Source organism: Acanthopagrus latus, chromosome 19 (assembly GCF_904848185.1).
Source record: "Acanthopagrus latus isolate v.2019 chromosome 19, fAcaLat1.1, whole genome shotgun sequence".
Lineage (NCBI taxonomy): Eukaryota > Metazoa > Chordata > Actinopteri > Spariformes > Sparidae > Acanthopagrus > Acanthopagrus latus.
In genome coordinates this window covers 17,593,419-17,610,540 of record NC_051057.1, presented here as the reverse complement: position 1 = coordinate 17,610,540, position 17,122 = coordinate 17,593,419, and the positions used below count along the sequence as shown (strand labels likewise).

The window sequence follows — 17,122 nt, the reverse complement described above, 5'->3', positions numbered from 1 at the left end:
GTGTCATTTTTAAATCAAACTTTTAATGGAATGATTTCAAGCAAAGCAGGTTGCTGTAACATATGTACAATTACAAATCAGTTATTTACACTTAGTGTGGTTTGGTAGCAAAATTACTTAGTTACACAAAAAGCTTATTATGCTTTTGTGATGGCAAATTCAAAGTTAATGATGCTGTTGTGGCCACCTGATGTCCTTTACAGTTTGGCCTGGGCTTTCTTTAGTTGATCCCTTAGTTCTAGATGAGCGATGGAGGAGAGGTGCACCTCATCAGGCCCATCAGCGATGCGGAGAGTCCGCGCATATGTATACCTGAGGATAAATGTGGTAACACTGGCATCAGGACGGGAATGGACTTAATGCTCATTCTGATTTGTGGGGGTAAACAAAGACACTTACATCTGTGCCAGTGGGACGTCTCCAGACAAACCTGCACCTCCGTGTACCTGTATGGCACAGTCCACCACCTTACAGGCCATCCGGGCTGCGGCCACCTTGATCATAGCAATCTAGAAAACACAAGTGTACACTAGATCTCAGCCGATGAAATCGATACTTTGTTGATATAACTGATGGAATTTGTCTCATTGAGGTCACACAGGCAAGACACCACACACACTCAAAGTACACAGTTTTGGTTGTGGGAAGTTGAGACAAACATTTTTTTGGACATTTCATAGATTAAATGGCTAAATTGTTAGTGCAGCCCTACTTTGATTGTCTGCTGTTGATGTAAACAGTTTTTTAACAATGTATTAATTTTCTTTCTGCAATATTCACAAATCAGTTTTCAGTCTCCTTCTCCTGCTACTTAAAACAGGTAAAACTTGACGACAAACAATGAATGCCTACTACCGCCTTTGGGGCGGGTGTAGCACAGTGGGTAGAACAGGTTGTCTAGTGGTTAGAAGATCGTTTGTGCAAATCTTGGCTGAGCTGCATGTCGAAGTGTCCTTGAGCAAGATACTGAACCCCAAATTGCACCTGATGTGCACTTGGCACCTTGTAAAGCAGTTTTGAGCAGTCAGAGTACAGTATAGATTGGATACTGATTTGGAAAACAGTACAACTATTGACATATGTACCTGTTTGCGAGCAGCCCGGCTGCCCACTGTATCCAGTGCATGAGCAGCCTGTAGAGTCAGCAGGCGGGTCTGTTCTATCAGGAGACGACACTCTGCGATCCAGTGAGCTACAACTTCCTACATGGATAACACAGAAGGGAAGACTGTTTACTCAAGCTGCATTTCAACATCTGTCCACTAGATGTCAGCAGATGCTTCAGTAGCATCTCTCTTTAGTCACTCACTCACATGTTGGTACAATTTCTTCCCAAATGTGCGCCTGGAGGCAGCCCGCTGGCAGAGCAGCTCCAGCGCCAACTCCGCCATGCCGACAGCTCTCATACAGTGGTGCAGTCTGCCAGGCCCCAGACGACCCTGGGCGATCTCAAAGCCCCGTCCCTCTCCTGGAGACAAACAAGCCGTGGGAAAGATCCCAGAGACATAACAGGAAGAGATACCATGAATCCTCACGGGAAGGAGATGCCATAGTGACCTCGCACTCATCCTGCCAGTATAACTCTATCATTCAAACACATAAAACGAATGATAAGGAATAATACATGATTGTGCCTTTATGGGTGTAGCCTGCCTCTGAAGAAGACCTAAAGTGAGATAACAGCCATATAATGTCTTACCCAGAATAATGCTGGAGGCAGGGACACGCACATTTTCAAAGTGCACCTCAAAGTGGCCACCATGGATAGCATCTGAGCACAGGGACAAAACAGAGGGAAAAAAAACGTATGTGTTTCCATGCAAAAGGGAAATATTGTGGAAAGACAGGAACATAGGACACGATCTTACCATCCTGTCCAAACACAGTGAGCGGCCTGACGAGCTTTACACCTGGTGTGTCCATGGGGACGAGGATCATGCTGTGCTGGCCATGCCTACGAAACAAGATTAAAACCACAAGGAATTTTACTTTGAGTGCAACTTTTACTGTTTTTGTAAAATCCACAATTCCGCAAACACATTGTTGCCTCGGCTGCTTAAAATATTTTAAACCACACATTGCTGCTGAGAATATGACACCCTGATTGATGTCCTATTTTCATTGGAAACAAGGTTGTGTGCGCGCGCGTGCGCGTGTGTGTGTGTGTGTGTGTGTGTGTGTGTGTGTGTGTGTGTGCATGTTGTTACACTGCTGACAAACAAGAAAGCATGTTACATATCATGGGTGCGGTTGTTTTCTAGATTTGTTTGTTCATGAACATTTAGGGCTTGTAGCTGATCAACTTTGGATTAGAGGATTAGTGCCAATTACATGTCAGTCACAAGATCTAACTTATAACAAGTGTGAACAAGATTTAATAGTCAAATCTGCCGTGTGAACTGAACCTGTGGGCAGAAAAGGCTGGGCAGGGACGTTGGGACGTACACCCTGTCCCCTAACCAAAGTCCATTTCTATTATAAAAGTGGCACAGAGTGAGTTTAATAGTAAAAAAAAACAGTGCAAAGGTTCATTGACAAGCACAGAACTGTTAAAATATAAAAAAAACAGGAGAGCAATGGCATTGTTACTGGAATAAGCTGACAAAAAATCCTGGAACAATAAAACACAAGGTGACAAAACATGACATCAGAAGCCTGAACTCCTGTTAACTCAGCCAAAGAGGAAGCAAATACTCGTCACAGCGTAACTGCTCACATGTTACTGACCTGCTGCTGACGTCCGGAGATCCGCTCCTGCACATCACAATAGCCACTTTGCACTGGGGATTGCCGGCACCTGCGGGGTAACAGTCAGAACTGCCGCGGTTCGTTTTAAGTGCATGCTTTGTGGCCGTCTGGTGCTACAACAAAAAACGCACAAAGCCACTTGTTCACAGTCAAACCCTGTCCTTTAACCATCCCATAACCCCAAAACAATGTGTGTCGCCGGTTTGGAATTGACGATGGAGCTAGTGACAGATTGATGGCATGAGAACGGCCAACTGACAGCCACAGGTTGATTTACATTTCCTGAGTTGGATTCCTTCGCATTACATTTGTCATCAAGCAGATCTTGTTTACTGGGGAGAAACTGACTATTTATTTAAGGCTCTGCGGGATTAAAATGCTTCTTTTACGACTGCAAAAACATATAAATCCTGTGCGAAAACACCCACTAGAGGGCAACAACTTATAGATACACATTTTTAGAAAATATCACACTAGCTAGATACAGTGGAAGAGAAGTGATAACCACAGACGGAAACACTGATACGGGCCAAGGGCAGAATACTTTGGAATTTCCCTGGTTGGGAGACCACTTTCACAGCATGCAACTGCATGTGGCCTTGTAGGCACAGACGGAATGACCAATGGGCCGCCTTCCTGTTTCATTATCTGTCAGAGTGGCAAAACCGTCCCCTCAGGACAGGACACATGGACACCAGATGGCAGGGGACAGGACAGTAATAGTCTCTGAAAGCTCACAGTACACGAATCACAGCATGAGCGCATGTCAACACATAAACACAACCTGACAGATGTTAAGCGCCTGAACTCCTCTGATTGTGGAGATTTAAACACATATAAATCAATCATGCCTGTGCTGTAGAAAAAAAACAAAACCTCCATCTCCACCCAAACACTGTGCACCAGGAAAGCCTGGTTAGGCGTTCCAGTGAATCCTTACGTAAGTCCCACAGTGCATGATACAAGGAGAGCCCTGCTGACATGCGACAGTCGTGCCTGTACACGTCCTGTCATCACTGGAATGAAAATAATGCTTCCCAACCCAGTGTCTTCCTGGGACTGGGACATCCAAACAATCTTTTTGTTGTCATGCCGACATTAAATACTTCCATAACAAGTGCCCTGTTCTTTGCTTCAAATGTCTGATTTAAAAAAAGAATTTCTTGACATCTAGCCGATTTGTTGATTTTGAGTCAACATTGTAAGTGCTAAAGAAGAAAGTGGGCGATTTCTGAGGAAGCTGAAAGAAGGAAATATTATTCGTGAGAAAAAAGAACAGGAACCCGCAACGTGTCATTTGTATATTTCAAGCTAAAGCCTCATTTATTCCACTATATTTCTGCTAATGCGAGTGTGGTTGGTAAGAGATGAAAACAACAAACCAATTAATGGCTCCTTTCCAGCACAACACAATATACAGCTGTGATGGGACAAAGCTGATCCATATGGGATGTTATTTTATACCCTCCTTTTATCCCGTCTTTTTCCTGCTCAGACATAAACAAAAGGGCAGCGGCCACCGAGAAACTCCCTGCGTGACATCAGGAGAGAGGGAGAGATTAATGACTTGGATGAGGCTGAGGAACAGCTTCTCTTTTGTTTGCCGTGCTGTGCAAAGAACCCCTACAAACAGAGAGCAGTGACTAAAAGGAATTTATATTTATGCCGCAACACAACACGTTCTTAAAGGCACGCACACATGAATGGCCAGCTACGTGCTGCAGAGAGGTGCTCGGTGTGAGCAGCGGAGGGAGTGGAGGCGGGCTGAGGCGGAGAGATCACTCTGTGGTGCACACAGCTCTGCTCCTCTGGATACACACCAACTGTTTCTGTGTGGCTACAGAAAGGATCCTTACCATCCACTTCACAGCAGCTGCTCAGATCAGGTAAGAAGATCTTTTCAACTTTTACCTTCAATATTTTACTTTTTCCACCAACTTACATTAAACAAACTTCCACAGGAAAGAATATAAAGAAACTTGGCATGTGTGTTTCTGATACTTTCTTTACTATTCAATGTGCTGACAGAGTTGCATACAGACTACTGTTTGAATGTTATGGTTTTTTTTGAACATATAATGCCATTTTTTAATGTCTAAACTGTTTAATTTAATTTAATTTTCAGTCAACTTCATTTTCGATTTACTTATCACACCGTGATGCACATTGAAAAGTATCGCGCTCTGTTTTTCTGCTAGTCAAAGGTTCACTTGAGTCAAAGTCCTGCACATGAAACTTTATGACATTATCATGACTAGTGAGGTAATGATAACAAGCTAAAATAAGCACGCCTTCTTGTTGTGTGTCTCCTCTGTGTCTCTCTGTCTGTCTTCTTGCTCTTTTTCTTACAGTGTTATGTGACTAAAGTTTATCAATACTATTAATAATAATAATAATAATAATAATAATAATAATACTGTGAGAACTCTTAGTGTAGTTTTTACCACAGTTGGCAGGGTAAACAGAACTTTTGTCTTGGTGACTTTACTTAAATCTTTTTATCCCCATTTCCCGATGAAATGAACATGTTTAAATTCACAAACAAAGTTCTTTAATGCTGTTGAAAGTCTGTTTAAATCAGTTACATTTATTCAAACAGCCGTAAAGTCAGTTAGTAACAAAATTATTATTTTCCTCACTATATCAAGCTATTAGAACTAATATCCAAACACATCTGTCATTAGGGATTCAACTACATACTTTTCTCTATTTGGCTTGTTAAGATCAAATAAACACAAACGACCTTTTTAAAAACATATAAACTTGGATTGACCTGTTGTGCTACCCTTACATATGAAGTGCAGCCGTTGACAGCTGAGGAATACTTGAAATATTTCTGTTCCCATGAACATCTGCTTCAGTGACTCCTGCTCCTCCCATACAGGAGATAATCACTCTTTATATAACAAACCTGGAAGCTTGTTTTAAAATGACTGCTGTCATCTGCGAGTGTTATTTACCAAAGATGATCCTGTCTCACAAAGTATTTTGATCATTAGCCAGGAATGACATCATCCATGTGCATCAAACTTTCCTGAATTCCACTTGTTACTGATGTGGAGAAAAATACAAAAGATGGATAGTGTTGTTTTAATGTGTATATGGTAATAATACAAATGTGAACTTCCAACTCAGTTTGATCCAAGCAACAACAGTGGCCTGTGTTCAATCAGAGCCACTCAAAGACACCATGTACACCCGCATAAACACAGTACTGTAGCTATTAGTCCTCAGTAGACACGACATCTCCATCTGGAGCTAACAACTGGGAAATCTGGATGAAAGCCTTCCTTCAACGGAACTGTCCTGTTGAACCACAGCACATACCATTTACAGTGAAGACAACATCCTTGATGTGAATCAGGCGACTTCAGCCGTGCTTTTGTGTCATCCTCACTGCTCCCTCCTCGTATTTCCTCTCATTTGTGACTCTGATTGTCTCCTACAGGCGTTACCCCGAGACTTGAACCCTGCAAACAGGAGCTCTACATAATCCATACTAGATGTTATCAGCTGGCAGTACAGTTTTTGCTTGGGGAAAAGAAATGGCAGCTAACTGACAAATACTGATCTTGTTGATCATCAAACAGAGATCAATATTAAAAGAATAGTAAACCAAATGCTGCCAGTCTAAAGTCCGTAGATCACTCAGTATCCTACGGAATACAAACTAAGTGTATTCAAAAGGTAGTTAGTTCCTTTGCCGGTCTTTTGTCGGCTCTTTTTCACAGCATTGTGCTCATGGGGGTTATTCAAGCCCACACACAGCCCAGACAGACAGAGCTTAAGCCATTAGGGAAACCATGCAGGCGAGATTCCTCTGATGCAGAACACCGTTTTCCTGTTGCTCCTGTTCTGTTAAATAACACACAGATTTCAGGTTTATGCAGCGGGCTGATTATACGGCCCACACATCACATCACGTGTCATTAAAAAGGGCAAAGTGATTTTTTTCATCCGCTTGAAATAATCCCTAAATTGTTCTCTTTCTGTTGTCACTGCAGCAAAAAAAATGGAAGACTACTATTATCACGACGATGCGGACAGCTTTAATGACAGCTACGATTACAGTTATGAACACAGCGTTTGTGATAAGGAGGAGGTGCGCAATTTTGCTGGTGTCTTCCTCCCAATCATCTACGCCGTGGCTCTGGTGGTGGGCCTGGCTGGGAATGCCCTGGTAGTGGTGGTCTACACATCAAAAGTGCGACTACGAACCCTGACGGACGTGTGCATCCTGAACCTCGCCATTTCAGATCTGCTGCTTCTCTTCACCCTGCCTTTCTGGGCGGCTGACGCCGTCCACGGCTGGAAGTTGGGTCCTGCGGCCTGCAAGATCACCTCCTTCCTCTACAGCACCAACTTCAGCTGTGGCATGCTGCTGCTCGCGTGCATCAGCGTGGATCGCTATCGTGCTGTGGCCCACAATCCAACAGGCAGGACTGTGACGGGACCCCGCGTGAGGAGACAGTGGATCCTGGTGTGCGTGGTGTTGTGGGCAGTTGCCAGCTTTCTTGGCATTCCCGAGCTTGTCTTCTCCACAGTGAAGCACTCCCATCACAGGATGGCCTGCACAGCCATCTACCCTCACAACATGGCCCGACCTGCCAAGGCTGCCCTGGAGCTGCTGGAGGTGACCCTTAGGTTCTTGCTACCCTTCTTGGTCATGGTGGTGTGCTACAGCCTCGTAGGGCGGGCGCTGAGTCAGGCAGCTGGGGTGCGGAGAGACCGGAAGTGGCGCGCCCTTCGGGTCCTTTTGGCTGTGGTGGCTGTTTTCCTGCTCACCCAGCTGCCCTACAACGTGGTCAAGCTGTGCCGAGCGATGGATGTCATCTACATCCTCGTGACCGACTGTGAAGTCAGCAAGAGCCTGGATCGAGCTATCCAAGTGACAGAGGCCCTGGCGCTGGCCCACGCCTGCATTAACCCTCTCCTCTATGCATTCATGGGGTCCTCTTTCAGGGGACACGTCCTCAAGGCTGCCAAACACTTTGGTCAGCGACTTGGGAGACACCCGAGACACGTCCCAGAGGAGCCGGCAGTGGAGATTGCACTCAAAACGTGCACTCAAACGCAATCCCAGTCTGGTTCAGAGGACCAAGCCACCAGCACGTTTACCATTTAAGACTAACATGTAACTATTTCCATATAAGAACCTATACAGCATTGCATTTTTATGTATATATTTTTAATATTACACAAGATAGTGTCATTTTACTGTCTTACAAGATAGACCATAATGGCAACACATATCATTTCTTAGTGTGATAAATATAAATGTACAGTGAGTTTATATGCAAACTATTTTGTAGAAATTTTGTATTTTGCTAAATAAAAAGAACAAAAATCTTCAGTAACGTGCATGTGTCAACATCTGTTGCAATTAAACACTGCTCTGCTCCGAGTGCTTTCCTGTTTCCTCGCAACAAATCAACCTTTTTAGTGCGCGCCGCCTTGCATGAGATCATCTGCGTTGCGTTTTATTACATCCCGCAGCTTTGGGTTGGGATGAGGGATGGCTTGATGTGCACAGTGGGTGACCCATTGTGTAGAAAAACATTTGGCAGACGAAGAGAACAGCAAACAGCAGGAAGGACCCCTCCATGCCGTCAGAGTGGGTGACTTGAAGGAGCGTAAAGCGCCGACTGACGTTTTTGTTTGATTTATTTTGATAAATATTTTAACAATGTTTTTAATTGTGCTTAAAAGATCAAATGGGTTCCTGTAGTGTAATCCATTGTTTTACTTTAACATTAAAGTGGTGTATAAATGCTCTCCAGGCTGCTTTAAATGGTATTTTCCCCTCAAGCCTAATACATTCATGGCATTTGGAATCTCAGACACTCAGAGTGTTGGATGTCCACAGTCCAATAGTTAATGGTGCTTTATTCAAGTCTGTTTACACTTCCGCAGCAATGACAGAGGCGGGCCAGCATTTTCTGGCAAAGCCTGTATACAGATTGATCATAAAGGCCTGAAATGTTTCATTGTTTACCAATCTTTCCATCTGCAGTACCTGTTAGTCATCACCTTCAAGTGTAAAAGCTAACACAGTTTGGATGCATGGGAGGTGGACGCCATGTGATACACAAACTATGTGCGTCTGACTAAAAAGACAATAGTTTAGTCTACAGTTTCAACAGTCTCCAGGAAGAGAAATAAATGGCTCCCGGGAAATGGAGGTATTAAGTTGCACGCCACAAAATTAAACGGTTTAAAAGGAATTTCATTGCGGTGCGACTCCACATTACAATCCTTGTCCTTTGAATTTACAGTAAACTGAGTCTGTACATTCTTCAACAATTAATGATCAGGTGAAGGCAGCATTATGTGTCTAAACATTCTAAACAATAACACCAAATCATATGACTGTTTAAGGAAGTTATAATGATTTTTTGGACTATTCTTTTCCACTAGCGACTACTGATAATGTTAAACACATGCACATCATCTGTGCTTGAGTGAGTGTGTATGCAAATGCAAACGCCGGAGGCTTAAAGATAAAAGATTGCAGGTCTGGGAATAATTTGAGTACTTCATCATGCCCATGGGACAGTCTTATATAGCCTCAACAGTACAGAGCTGACATGTCAACATGACACTCCCATCCAGCTACTTTAGAGAAAAGGGGAAAAAGTACCGCATCCCTCTGTAAGCGCATGTGGATTACAGGCAGCATTTTGGTGGTCCATGTTTCCACCGTGTTTAACTTATGGTGGTTTACTCCATGATGAGTAGAGGCCATTCAAAGAAAGCTCCGCGGGAAGTGCTGTGTAATTATCATAATGAAACACAGCATAAAAGCCACAGATGAGACGTCTTTACTTTGTGTCCTCTAAAGGAAAATTCTGCTGTATGAATACGAATAACCACAATGATCTCCTTTTGGGGGACACGCTGTTAAGACTGCCAGAGGCCGAAATATTGGGAAACACCCTGTAACGTTAGTTATGTAACTACCAAAGCTGGAAATTATATTAGGCATTTGATATTTGGAAAAGATGAGGTACAACAGCAAAACATCTACCCATCAACGTAATCTTAATTAACATGACCTCATCGCGACTTAATTTCACTTTTGTTTTACACTGACCTTTGGTCGAGTGTCTGGACATTATGAATCACCACAGAGCAACGAAACCACACAATTCCCACCCTTGAATAATAAGACAACCACAGGATACAGTGAGTATGGAAACTGCCACAAACACGTCAACATTCTTTCCTACTAGAAACTTCCATTGGAGCTGGAGGAGCACAGACATTTCTTTTACTGATGGAAATTTCACTTCGAGAAAGAAAAGAGTCTGTAACTGTAGAGCGGCGATGAACTGTTCATTTCATAAAGACAGCAATTTGAAGAGGAAATTCTGCTCATTTTTTTTGGTGCCTTAAATTTTTTGACGACAAGAAGGAATTCTGTGGGGATTCAAAAAATACTATAAAAACAGAGGGCCAGTGTTTTCCTTTATGCTGGGAGTGAAAGCCTCAGACCACATCTGTGTCAGAGGAAACATCTGGAATGTTGTTAACTTTACTGTGATTTAGGAGGTTCACGATAAACATCTAAGAACTCTAAAGTGAGTTTTGGTTATTTATGTGATAATAACTGACAATTAAACCCTGAAAACTACTTAAGGCTTAATTTTTACGATGTTGGAGACTTCATTTGAAGAGTGCTTCTCTGATTTAAATGATGTTTAGTAATTCAAAACAAGATAATATGAACCAAACTCATGTCCTTGAATCAGTTAAAATAACTGGTTTATTGAAAACAAGATGTCAATTGATAAAAAAGTGTAGATCTATGACCCTGTCTTGGTCCCACCTTCTGGAAAACTAAAGTCCCTCTTCATACATTTTCCAATTTAAAATGGCTTCAGGAATTTTGTTTTCGACACCGGTGAACTCTGTTTATGTTATTCAGTGCTTATTCTATGAGTCATCTTTGCCTTTGCCTTGTTGCCCATATGTTGGAAGTTTGGGTAAGCATTTATCTCACCCGTGCTTTTGTTACAGCAACATCTTGATTGCATAAAAACTCATCTTTAAGCTTTTAAGGTTCACCCTTTTAAAAACACGCTTTGATTTAAGCAAACTTCCTCAGGATGATTTAAAGCAAGTTGATCTGGGCGGACATAAAACAGGTCCTTGTTCATTGAGGCTCTCTAGTGGCGTTTTAAGTCCTAAATGGAGCTGAAAACTATCCAGAGCTGTTTTTCTTCTTGTATAACTATAAGAAAGAGAAAGGGACATACCACTGCTCCACCATTTCTTGCCGTGTATGACGTAGTTGTCTTCGTCCCTGTGAAGAGTGCACTCCATGTTGGTCGCATCGCTGGAGGCAACATCAGGCTCTGGGAAAGGAAGCACAGGTAACCATAAAAATTCACAACGAAAAAACTAGGGAAAAGGCTCCATACAGGTGGTATAATCTAGTCTCCACTGAGAACCCATACTGATTTTAAAAGACAGTACTCACACCCTTGGCGCTTGGTCAAGCTCATGCACCCACTTCAGACGTAGCTACAGTAAAGATTTCAGCTAGGGGCTTCTTAAGACTTTAAATTTTTGAGTGAACTTATCCTTTAAGCAGTGAGACTCAAACTCTAACAAGTTTCATATTTACGATGTCCTGTCTTGTTTAAGGTTCTTTTCTAAAATTCCAGCTAAAGCCACAGGCAGAGTGGTTAAAATAGAGTGGTTAAAATAGAGTGCACTTGCACCATTTTCATCCTTAAACTACAAAAGATGACTCTTAGTGAAGTCGAGAGTGGGATGTGCTTATCAGCACAAGATGGAGGTCCCTGGTCGACGTCATTCAGTAAAATAAATCACCCAAACCGGTAACAAAAAGCATCCCGCAAATCACTTCTAATCACCATCTGTGTTTACGAAAAACCATGGGGAGGTTAACACCCACTGTAATCACCTCTGGCACCAGAAAGCCTCTGTTTCCAAGCAGTGCGCAAAGCAAAGGGGACACAACAGGGAGAAATTACTCATAGCTAGCTAGTGTTTTCCAAACAAGCCCTTCCCAGAGTCGGAAGCAGTAGTGCCGCGTGCAGCCTTGCTCGTTTCAGACTAGAACCAGCGCTGGAACGTTTGGCTGAAAACCACAAAAAACTCTGTGACTTTTAGCATTAGCTTTTAACTAGGAAGAACATTATTTACTTCCACTAAGCGTTCCAAGATGCTTCCTGAAGTCTGCACACAGTAATCCACCTTTTGAATTACACTCAGACTTTCATCATTTAGATCTCCACTGACCCTAGAGAATATGATGTTTCTTTTGTCCAGTCTTTTGTAAAGCAACTTTGACATTCAGCACGTTTGAAACATCGTCATGGTCATGGAGGTACCTGTCATGCAGAAGCAGGAGCGGATCTCTCCTCTCAGCAGAGGCTCCAGCCATTTCTTCTTCTGCTCCTTGCTGCCAAACATGTGGAGCACCTCCATATTTCCTGTGTCTGTTGAGAAACATCAAACCGCACAATCTCTTAGAGATTATGAGCTACATATGGAAAACAAATGCACCCGATGATTTAAATCATATGGCGTTATCTGATCTGACAAACAAATACTGTGAAAGTAACATTTTATGTTTTAAACCCAGTGACTGAACCTAAAAAGAGCAAGGTTGTCAAGATGACAACAAGCCTGCAAAGTCGACATTTGGACAGAATTTCATCTGAATCTAATCTATGTTCAATATACAAAGAATCTAATCTATGTAAAATGTACACAGTGCAAGGTCATGTTGTAAAATGGTCATGTGACTGATAAAATGTGCCCATCATATAAAATGTAACCACTATGGTCGTTTTAAAGATCTCAAATCACGTGGGATGTTTTACCAGGAGCCTGGCAGTTGAAGACTTCAGGGGCAAAGAGGCAGCGTCCAGTTTCCTCTGCGATGTAGGCATAGTCCAACTGACTGAGACCACTGACTGCAGGCAGGAACAGGTTCCACAGGCCTGCCTCCCTGGCTTTCACCTGGAACCATACAGATACGCATGGTATAATACACAGTGTACATGCAAACTGAATGTTTTTTTTCAAAGCAGATGTTTGTGATGACAAGCAGGAAAAAAAAAAGGTTGGAGCAGCTCAGTGTGGCACCAATAACATTGAGTTCACACTCTTAATGATGTATGACAGAATGCCGCTGACTCAGATGGGAGGTGCACTGTTTAGACAAGATTCAAATAAACATGACCCTTGAACCTGCTCGACTGATATTCAAGTGATCCCTCTTGGAGTTATTTATCAAGATTTTTCTTCTGTTCTATGACTCATGCGTGTTTCACTGTGTTTTGATTTTCTGAAGTATTATTGTTGTTTGACTGTATTGTTTGTTTTACAATAGCTGTTACTTGGAAAAGCATCTGTTGGAAAAAGAATGAGGCCACCAAGTTAAATAAAAGGTCAGACACATAAAAGAATATCTTCACATACCTTGAGATCTTCTACTATTTGGGGGGTGTGCCACCTCTGTGGAGACTGAGCATGTTTGGAGTAGTACTCTTCTACTTCCTGGAAAAACAGGTTTTTTTTGTTTTACACATTATTGCAGATTTTAATCTATTCCGGTTGCTTCAACAGTGGGAACTTGTTCCATGCATTTTTTTCATAAATATTTCTCTATGTAACAGTGTGTTAATTCTCCAGGAGAAACTAATTTATTGGTAAATCTGTTTGACAAAGAACACACCACTCCGCCCACTGCCCCCACAAACTAAACCACACAAGATTTGCAATGCCATCTCTGCTGCACTGCATTAACACCGCTGTGATGCTCGGCCAATGGTGACGTCCATTGACCATTTGCGTAATCAATAGACTTCTTGTTCTCTTGCTCCAGTGAATGAGTCCTGATTGCATGAATGAACTGCTGGGCTCTGTCAAATCCTTTCATGTCAAACAAATCTCTCTTCTCTTTCTGGCAGCTTTCGGCACTGACCTTCTGAGCAGGAAGCACTTTCTGTCTCATGAAGTCTTTGACCTGCTGCAGAACAGCCTGACCTTTAGCTGTCTGCAGGAAGAGACCTTCGTCTGTAGGACCTGTGGTGGACCTGGCAAGAAACACCTCTCACATGTTAAACAAGCCAAAGGGAATTATCGGAAGCAGCAGCTGGATGCCAAATTCCAACTGTTGCTGGCTTCAGTTAAGGCAGCGGGTGGAGACTATTTGTTGTTCTGGCCAGCAAGAGCACTGAATACCATCAATGTTATGATTACTGTCAGGCTCATTAAAGCTTATATTAGCACATATAATGAATACAAAACGTGCGTATGACTTTCACCCACTTCTGTTATATAACTTGTAACCAACTATATTACTCTGTGGGTGTCAGTGACAGCGCACAGATAAAATTACCCTCACAAAAGCAGAAATGAGTCAGTGAGTCATTTACAGCATTGAGCATCTTTTATAAATAACTGTTGAGTCACTGTGCTGATTATAACCAATCTAAAAACATCCACAAGTTTGCTCTTTTGTAACTCTGAAAGCTGCAACTGCAACCCACCTTTGTGCAAGCAGCAAGGCAATCTTAGCCAATGGCTCCACACACTGGCTGAACTCTGCTGCGTTGGGAGCACTGGCATTACCCAGCAGGTGGCGTGCATAGATCCCCTGAGAGTGGCAATAAACAAAAGGGATGAATATGAGATTAGAAACTACATGGGTCCCTCTGTAATTAAGAAGACAGTATTTATCAACATGGTTTGGGTAGGAACAGATGCCATGTAATCTGGATTGAGTGATCAGATTACAAAAAATAAGGAATTTAAGTGTAATTAGATATTGTAGTTGAACTGGCAAGGATAACATGATAACATTCAAAATAATCTGACCCAAACCTGCTAATCCATCATTAGACATTAAAAGATAAAAATAAATAAAGCAAACAGTCATACAGTTTCAGTAGAACCTTGTATATGTGTGGGTACAAACCTGGGCAATTCCTGCCATTTTAAAGACAGACAGTGCCAGGTAGAAATTCAACTGTGGCAAAGCAGATGGGATCCCTCGGCATCGGCAGTAAATGGAGATCAGGTCATCCACAGATGGGACCCCTGCTCATTGGTTGGACATGAGACAGAAAAAAACAAATACAAAACATGTTCATTCATCTATTCTGAGCCATTATCTGTACTGATTACATTGTTCTGGGTTGTTATTTGCACCTTTGATTCCTTTCAAGCTGCCCATTGTGCTGATGATGTTGACGTTTGAAGGCCAGTAGTGGGGCATCAGGAAGTAGGCAAAGTCTGCCAAGGGCTGCCCAGTGGTAGACAGCTCCCAGTCCAGCAATGCTATCACACGTGCCTAAAGACCCCAAACACACTTTATAGCATTTTATTAACTTGGAGAAGATTTGTAAGAATAACTGTTCCAGATGTTTTACCTCTGTTGGATGGAATATCAAGTTGTCCAACCGGAAATCTCCGTGGACAAGCGTGACCTCGTTATCAGCGGCTGGTACATTCTTCATCAGCCAATCAGACAGTTCATTCATGGCTGGAATGTCTCTGTGGGCGGCTGCGGTGTACTGCTTCGTCCAGGTGGACACCTTTAGAGATGGAGAGACACTTCTGAATGTCACAGCACTAACTCCTTTTCCCGAGGAAGATGTTTTAAGATTGTTTTGATTTACTGAGTACAACGTCTTATCTCACTTGTCTCTTGCAGTAGCCTGGTCCTTTTCCATACCCTTCAAGGTTCAGTGATGCGAGGTCCAGTGAGTGAAGCTTTGCCAACAGTTCCACTGAGGCCACATACAGAGCTGCTCTCTCTGCGGCACTCACTCCAGGGAGACGAAGATCCCTGAATATACGCCCCTGCTCAATAGGGAGTATCTTTTCACAATATGTATCTTTTTATCTCATGATATATGACAATGGTGTGAGGGTAAAATACATATTTAAAAGCCTTGGCATCAATTTGGTATGCCAAGCATTCGGTGTGTGTCAGTGGGCAAACACAGGGGAGTCATCTTTTTCCATTTGAAAATAAAGTAAAGTTCAAGCAAAACAACAATAATAAGATCCAACTGAAGGGACTTCACTCTGGCCAGACTTACCCTCACATGCTCCATCAAGTAAAACTCTGTTCCAATGACATCAGTGTCAGTGCAGTGCAAGAGAGGCTGAGGTACAGGGAAGCCAGCAGAGAACAGGGCCTTCTGCACCCGATACTCCCTGTCCACCTGCAAACAAACATCCACCGTTTTATATGAAAACATCACCCGCAAGCCTTAAGATTATCACCATCTCCTTAAACCTACACCCCGCCAAAGTTCCCTCAGAATTTCCTACACAGATAGCGATATGTCACTGTAAATCCATAGGAGAATCAGAATTTCTATAAGGTCCTTGCAAGGTCCTTGTTCATTTTTACTGGAATAAATATATAAAAATTACAGGGATATGATTTTTGTTGGGGTCTGTCTCAAACAAATTGGCTCTCCTCAGTGTGGAGAATATGACTGTCAGCATCTCTGTGACACCACAATGCTTTACCTATCATGGTTGGCTATGACACATTATACCTTGATCAAAAAACTGCAGCTCCTGCAGTTAGGATACCAAACTTAGACTTCAAAAATAGTTTGGTCATTGCTCAGCTTTATTCCAAAATACATGTTCAGAAAAGGTTCTGCACTGTAAAAAGTCCCGACCAGTGCTTCAATATTTCCATGCATTTTTTTTGTCAAATGAGGATATCAGACAATCTGGTAGGGACTTGACCAAACCAAAAGAAGCCTCTCCCCCTGCTGGACTTGTGTCATGGTTACACACAACAGTCCTGCAGACTAACTTGACTGCCAACATTTTCTTTAATTGACCCAAGTTATTGATTTGTACAGCCTTACCTTGTGCGCCCCTGGCAGCAGCTCACCTGGGGGTTTCTTCCTGAGAACATAGCTGTTTGAGGGTGTTTGGATTAGGAAGGTTGGGTTTGACTGACCAGCACTGAAAAGACAACAGGAAGCTGTTAGCATGTTATCACAGAGCTAAACACGAATTTTACAATATGCGTTTTGCTCTGCTGGGAAAGTATGAGACAAACGAGTTGTGTCTGTCTTACCTGTACTGTCTGACAGTTAGCGTGTCGTTATTCGACACCAGTGACTTGACAGACAGATACCGTAAAAGTCTGTCAACACTGAATTTATGTTGCTGTCGTACAGGAGTCGTCAGCTCGTCCATGTCTTAGTTAAAGAGCGGGTTAATAATCTCCAGCTTCATTGTTGAGCTAACTTTCGTTGTTAGGGGCGGTGGTGCTGCTGGTCGGACTGTTTACGACCGCACACATCGACGTAACATCCTCGCAAAAGTTATATTCTAGGGTAAATATTTATGGCAA

At 42.6% G+C, this 17,122-nt stretch overlaps 2 protein-coding genes across 2 annotated transcripts; one reads left to right on the top strand and one right to left on the bottom strand.

Annotated features, from left to right (window-relative positions):
- Nucleotides 1–3: 3 nt before the first annotated feature.
- acad11 (acyl-CoA dehydrogenase family, member 11) lies at nucleotides 4–17,100 on the bottom strand. Its single transcript, XM_037079608.1, has 20 exons — nucleotides 16,844–17,100; nucleotides 16,629–16,728; nucleotides 15,837–15,962; nucleotides 15,433–15,594; nucleotides 15,162–15,326; nucleotides 14,941–15,082; nucleotides 14,708–14,829; nucleotides 14,280–14,386; nucleotides 13,712–13,823; nucleotides 13,207–13,284; nucleotides 12,606–12,744; nucleotides 12,111–12,218; nucleotides 11,007–11,105; nucleotides 2,728–2,797; nucleotides 1,869–1,954; nucleotides 1,700–1,771; nucleotides 1,314–1,468; nucleotides 1,086–1,202; nucleotides 400–509; nucleotides 4–312 (listed from the first exon to the last, which is right to left on the bottom strand). Exons 1-20 carry the CDS (start codon nucleotides 16,963–16,965, stop codon nucleotides 198–200), a joined length of 2,307 nt encoding a protein of 768 aa, XP_036935503.1. The 5' UTR covers nucleotides 16,966–17,100; the 3' UTR covers nucleotides 4–197.
- On the top strand, nucleotides 2,804–8,101 carry ackr4b (atypical chemokine receptor 4b). The gene is made up of 2 exons (XM_037079616.1): nucleotides 2,804–4,634; nucleotides 6,753–8,101. Exon 2 carries the CDS (start codon nucleotides 6,761–6,763, stop codon nucleotides 7,871–7,873), a length of 1,113 nt encoding a protein of 370 aa, XP_036935511.1. The 5' UTR covers nucleotides 2,804–4,634; nucleotides 6,753–6,760; the 3' UTR covers nucleotides 7,874–8,101.
- Nucleotides 17,101–17,122: the final 22 nt, after the last annotated feature.